Source organism: Squalius cephalus (genome assembly GCF_949319135.1).
Source record: "Squalius cephalus genome assembly, chromosome: 5".
NCBI classification, from domain to species: domain Eukaryota; kingdom Metazoa; phylum Chordata; class Actinopteri; order Cypriniformes; family Leuciscidae; genus Squalius; species Squalius cephalus.
In genome coordinates, this window is record NC_137126.1 from 50,186,437 (window position 1) to 50,193,130 (window position 6,694).

The window sequence follows — 6,694 nt, forward strand, 5'->3', positions numbered from 1 at the left end:
CACTCGGGATCCCTCATCGGCCATGGTGAGTATCCACATTTACTCGGGATTTACTGATGCTTTGGGAATCACTCGTGCTGATAGACTTCGGGATTCTGCTGGATTTTAATTATGATCAACCGATATATCGGCCAGAGTTATTAATCGGCTGAAACTGAATCATTCAAAGAATAATGTACATATCAGAAAATATTGTGTAAAATTAGTGTTCATTTCATTTTTAGTATCTCATTTGCTGTGCTTATGTTTGCTAAAAATAATCAATGAAACTGTATTTTCACTTAAATTAATTAAGGAAGAGTCATAGTTAATCATGGTCCACTATAACAATACACAAGTTATTCTTCTTTGTGTCAGTTTCAAAAACATACCAGCGATGAATCAAAGAATAATGTACGAAAATGTAAATAAAAAATAAATAAAAGTGTTAAATAATTAAAAGTTTTCAAAGTAAATATTGAATCAAATTCATGTTCGTTTCAATTTTAGCATTTGATTTGCTGCACTTATGTTGTGTTTGTTAAAAATAATCAAGGAAGGTTTTTCATAATCATGTTCCAATATACATAATAACAAATATACATTTTTTGTTTTCAGTTTACGAACTTCAACCTTAAAACTCAATTCAATTCAAAATACGATTATAAAAAACATGTAAAAAAATCCTTAATATTAACAAAGAACTTTCTTTTTTCCCCTTGTTGACGAATGCCTTACTTTAGAGCGATGCTGAAAATGAATCATTGAGTTTGAATCATTGATTCATTTACAGTTTGAATGGATTAATGGGAATGAATGGAACTTTAAAGCAGGTTTTGTTACTGAAGTTTAATGATAAGGGAAGAGCTTGTTCTTTAGAAGAGTGTGTTGTCTGCAGGCTCCCAAGAAAGCGAAGAAGAGGTCGGCGGACGGAGCGAACTCCAACGTCTTCTCCATGTTTGAACAGGCTCAGATCCAGGAGTTCAAGGAGGTCTGATGCTTTCCTGAAATCAGTGTGACATCTCAATACACTCTTCAACATAAAGCTTCTCAGCGACGCCACTGAAGAACCATTTCTGCTTCCATAAACAACCTTTCAAAAAAGTGCATTAAAAAAATAGAAAAATATTATAAAAAAAAAAAAATAATATAAGAAAAAAAACAAAATAAACAAAATAATAATAACCTTTAGTATTTCCATGGATGTTAAAGGTTCTTTAGTATAATACCATCATCAAGCCTGGATGACTTGCTGACAGTGGCTTTCAGACTCCAAAAACACAAAACCTGCAGCGCTCAAATATTATCCATTCATATTCTACAGGTTTGATCAGCTTGAGCAGTTTTAGTTGAGTTTATTTGGCTTTGAATCAGATTTAAATATGATTTCCAGATGCATTATCCCTCTGGTGCTCTTCGGTCATTTTTGAGCGATTCAATTTAAATTGGACTTTTTTCGAATTTTTTTATTCCATAAGATTGGTTTGAAACTTGGTACATGTTTTGGCACTTGCTGTGTGAACTCAAAAAAGGTTAAATGATCCTGATAACAATAGCCACACTTGAGCTCCTCGCGGTCAGAAATGACGCATTGGAAATGAATGAGACGAGTTTCCTCTAGTGGAAGCGTTTGGTACTGCAGCCGAACAACATCTCACTGAGAGACCAGCTTTGGAGATATCAGCCTCACATTTGAACACAACTTGTTTAGATTCAATTTTTTTGTTAGACTGCAAAAAAAAAAAAAAAAAAAAAAAAAATATATATATATATATATATTTTTTTTATTTTTTTTTTATTATTATTATTTTTATTTTTTTTCAGTTGTAGAGTAAAACATGTTTTGGAATATAAATATTTCATATAAAACTTTAAATTAGTATTTTTGTGCATTTTTCGTAACAATAAAATTATAACTTTTATAAAATGTATAACTTCTATAACTTAAGTTCTTAAAAAGTTCTTAAGTTTTTACTTTTTACAATTCAGCAATAATCTGTGTTCTTTAAAAAGACACTTTCTTTAAAAACCTTTCAACATGGAAATTTAATTTTCAGCTCTATGCTCCAAAAGTGAATAAATGGATCATAACTACTACATAAATATAATTTAGTACCATAAAATCCCCCCAAAATACAAAATATTAAATACAAAACGTTATTGAACTAAAATATAGTGCATTTATTCCATTGTAAAGTTTCTGGGAGTGTATTGTGATTGTCTCCTGGAAAGAGCAGCTGCCGTCGTGTCTTTCTGTAAAGCTCCCTATGGAATATGATATTCCAGTCTGATCCCTATTGAGGGCTGAAATATATATTTATAGAGACTCTCCTTAGCATAGCAGATTGACTGAATTCTGTCCGGATAACTGGCACATGTGCGGCGCTGTGTGACGGGAGCTCAACAATGTCTCAAATAGTTCTCATCAGATTCCCACAAGGCCAGATTATCCGAGCTGCGTTTCATATTCTCTTATAGTTACATCTTCTACTTCAGGAAAATATACATCAGAGCTCATATATATATATATATATATACTACTATACTATATTATATATACTATTAATATACTATCAATACACTATATATATGTCGTGTGCAAGGCTCCAAATGTTTTATTCCAAGTAATGGAAATCCTCTTGATGGTTTCAGTTTTGGTTGATAACCTTTTCCTCTGGGATTAGTTGTTGTTGTTCTCTCTGTTTCAGGCGTTCACCATCATGGACCAGAACAGAGACGGGTTCATAGACAAGAACGACCTGAGAGACACGTTCGCAGCTCTGGGTCAGTCAGTATCATCACTACACTAAAGACATCAGAGGAAATAATCATGTGCAATGCTCTCTCTTTAACACTTATTTAATTCATTCAAGCTGAAATATTTACTTTAATGTGAAAAGTAATGCTGTTAATGTCTAATTTTATATATAGAATATAAATGCGATATATATATATATATGTGTGTGTGTGTGTGTGTGTGTATGTGTGTTTATATAAATATACACTAAATTAGATATTTTATTATTTAAATTGAATAAAAAATGTATATATAAATTTATATATAAAAGTATATATATACAAATTTTTACTAAATGTACATGAATTTACTATTATATATATATATATATACATACAGTATAAACCAACAGCTTTGTCCATATTTGACCCAAATATTTGGTTTAAACAACCCAGCTTTTTTTTAGCGTGTGTGTGTATGTATACACACACACACACACACACACACACACACACACACACACACACACACAAATTCAGTCCATTTTATATTACAATTAAAATTATGTAATGTTGTTTCAACCCATGTTTGGGTCAAATATGGACAAACCCAGCTGTTAGTTTAATTTTTAAAATACATTTTTTAATATTAAAATTTGTTTGGCTTGAACTAAAAATGGATAAAAGACAGTAGGCTATATATGTGTGTGTGTGTGTGTGTGTGTGTGTGTGTGTGTACTGTAAAATATATATTAATTTGGAGTGAATTTGAAAGCTGAGACTTTGTTTCTCATCAAAAGCTCTGTGATTATTGGATGGGAGGAGATGGGAGGAGCTACAAAGAATGTTTTGATTGGCTGGAACTAAAAATGGATAGAAGACGTTGCTTTTATCAGCTGATATAGATATTATAAATAAAATATCCAAATAAATAACAGAAATAGGACTAAAAAAAAAAAAAATCACTTTACCATATTACATCTGGTTAGGTTATAATGTTAATGTTTGCACAGGACGGGTGAACGTGAAGCAGGAGGAGATCGACGAGATGCTGAAGGAGGCTTCGGGCCCGATCAACTTCACCGTCTTCCTCACCATGTTCGGAGAGAAACTCAAAGGCAGGTTTTCAGGAGACTCGACTGGACATGTGACACGCTGAGAAGTTCTGTCAATCCGAGAGTGTGTGTGTTTCTTACAGGAGCCGATCCCGAGGAAACCATCCTGAACGCCTTCAAAGTGTTTGATCCTGAAGGCAAGGGCATCCTGAAGAAGGAATAGTAGGAGACTCAGCTTTATTCATGTTTTCTCTCCACTGGGAAGAATGTGGGGAAATCTGTCTTGAACAAATGCGTATTTTTGGGTCATTTTGACCCGAAACTCATTCAGTGTTAATCAGAGGGGTCCAAGACCACAGGACTTTTGACGAACACACACACACATATTTTTTTGTGGTTGAAATTTAAAAAAATTAACAAATTCTTCTTTCGCAGCTCAATTTGCCCCCTCAGGAATGAATGGAATGGAGGAATGCTTCAGTTCACACAGAAAAACCTCAAAATGCTCAAAATTCAAACTAAAAATGCTAAAATTTGACCAAAAAATTATTTTATAGTGTCTACATGAGTATGTGAATGCAGACTGAAGTGAACTGGCTTTAGGACCCAGAGGAACAGCTCGTTTACTCCATATAGAGATAAAAGCCCATCTAGAGTCATGAAATATCATCTTATATTATTATTATCCACTAGAGATCAGCAAAGACACTCAATGTAAGATATTTAGAGCTGAATTAAAAGAGTTATGCATGAATTTAAGTTGAAAGAATGTGAGGAATGTCCTTAAATTATTATTTATTTATTATTTATTGATCAAATCTAGTCATTTAAAGGTAAATAAAACAAAAAATCTCCCCAAAAAAGTGCATTAAAAAATAGAAAAATATTATAAAAAAAAATAATAATATAAGAAAAAAAACAAAATTAAGTCTAATTTTAGGGCTTCGGGTCATTTTGACCCACGAAGGAAAGATGTGTTACAAAGTGCGAGGGACGGATTAAGCAAAAACTCTCTTCATTTTGATTTATTTCTCCAGAAAACAAGACATAACATCTTATAGCATTACTCATCAAGTAAATGCATCTTGATTTAAGAAATTTGAGATATTTGCACTGGAAACAAGACACAAATACTAATAAACATCCAGATTTGAGGTTGTTTTGAGCTGACATGTTTTCTCTTCAGTGTCACGGAGATGTTGACCACACAAGCGGACAGATTCTCCACAGAGGAGGTGAGGCTGGTGCTGATGCTGACGGTTGCCGTGGTGACAGTGACATCACCTCTGACTGACCGACTGATGTCGTGTGGTTTTCAGATGGAGCAGATGTTCAACGCTTTCCCTCCGGATGCTGCGGGAAACCTGGACTACAAGAATCTGGTGCACATCATCACTCACGGAGAGGAGAAGGACCAGGAATAATCCGATCAGGCCTCAGCCAATCACGGCGCTCCCCGCGCGCTCGGACACGCCCACTGGTTTATGATTGACAGGTGTGAAACTTGAGGTCACGGAAGTGAGAATGGTCCGATTTTTTTTAACGAATATGATTAACTATATTCTTGGCATGTTTACCTGTCAGCGTTTACCTGCAAAATACTGTAACGGGTAAATAAATAAATTGACATGAAATATTGATGCGAGTGTAAATGATTTGATCATGTTCGATCCTGTTTTTACTGTTGTAAAATCCTTTTAGCAAACAAAAGCCAGTTCCGTAAAGACATCATCCTCCAGGAATCTTTTTTTTTTTTTAAACCCCAATCGAATTAGACGTTGTGTGTAAATAATGGAATTATAGCCGAGTTTGACTAGACACACACTACCAGACAAAAGTTTGGGATCAGGAAGATTTTTAATGTTTTTAAAAGAGTTTCTTCTGCTCATCAATACTGCATTTATTTGATTAAAAAAAAAAACAGTAATATTGTGAAATATTATTACAGTGTAAATCATCTGTTTTCTATGTGAATATATAGTAAAGTGTAATTTATGAATTTTCAGCATCATTACTCCAGTCTTCAGTGTCACATGATCCTTCACAAATCACTCTAATATGATGATCTGATGATCAAGAAACATTTATTATTATTATCAGTGTTGAAAACAGATATTTACACTTTATTTCAGGATTCTTTGATGAATAGAAAGTTCAAAAGAACAGCATTAATCTGAAATAGAAGCTTTTGAAACATTAAACACTACTGTTCAAAAGTTTGAGGTCAATAAGAATTTTTATTTTATTTTTTGGGGGGAAAAAATGAAAGAAATTTATATTTTTATTCATCAAGGATGAGTTAAATTGATCAAAAGTGACAGTAAAGACATTTATAATGTTACAGAAGATTCTATTTCAGATTAATGCTGTTCTTTTGAACTTTCTATTCATCAAAGAATCCTGAAATAAAGTGTAAATATCTGTTTTCAACACTGATAATAATCATAAATGTTTCTTGATCATAAATCATCATATTAGAGTGATTTCTGAAGGATCATGTGACACTGAAGACTGGAGTAATGATGCTGAACATTCAGCTTTGATCACAGGAATAAATTACACTTTACTATATATTCACATAGAAAACAGATGATTTACACTGGAATCATATTTCACAATGTTACAGGTTTTATTTTTGTATTTTTAATCAAATAAATGCAGTCTTGGTGAGCAGAAGAGACTCTTTTAAAAACATTAAAAATATTACCGCTCCCAAACTTCAGATTCATGTTTGTTCTTGTGAGCAGGAATGATGCGTTTCCTGTGTGACGTCAGTGATCATCATCATTGGACATTGGATCAGTGTGTGTGTGTGTGTGTGTGTGTGTGTGTGTGTGTGTGTGTGTGTTCTGGCTCTCAGGACAGGTGCAGTTCTCTTATTTTCTGCCGGGATAAAGTCAAAGCCTGCGCTGTTATTTTTGTGT

At 33.3% G+C, this 6,694-nt stretch overlaps 1 protein-coding gene across 1 annotated transcript in view; it reads left to right on the forward strand.

Moving 5' to 3' along the window:
* Nucleotides 1-5,767, forward strand: part of myl2a (myosin, light chain 2a, regulatory, cardiac, slow) — a 5,820-nt gene extending 53 nt beyond the window's left edge. The window contains exons 1-7 of the mRNA XM_079872892.1: nucleotides 1-25; nucleotides 878-970; nucleotides 2,688-2,763; nucleotides 3,729-3,833; nucleotides 3,914-3,992; nucleotides 4,957-5,005; nucleotides 5,090-5,767. The exon at nucleotides 1-25 is cut by the window's left edge and continues 53 nt beyond it. Of these exons, the coding sequence (XP_079729018.1) occupies nucleotides 23-25; nucleotides 878-970; nucleotides 2,688-2,763; nucleotides 3,729-3,833; nucleotides 3,914-3,992; nucleotides 4,957-5,005; nucleotides 5,090-5,194 (510 nt within the window). The 5' untranslated portion in view covers nucleotides 1-22 and the 3' untranslated portion in view covers nucleotides 5,195-5,767. The remainder of the gene's footprint in view (nucleotides 26-877; nucleotides 971-2,687; nucleotides 2,764-3,728; nucleotides 3,834-3,913; nucleotides 3,993-4,956; nucleotides 5,006-5,089) is intronic.
* The last annotated feature ends 927 nt before the right edge of the window (nucleotides 5,768-6,694 follow it).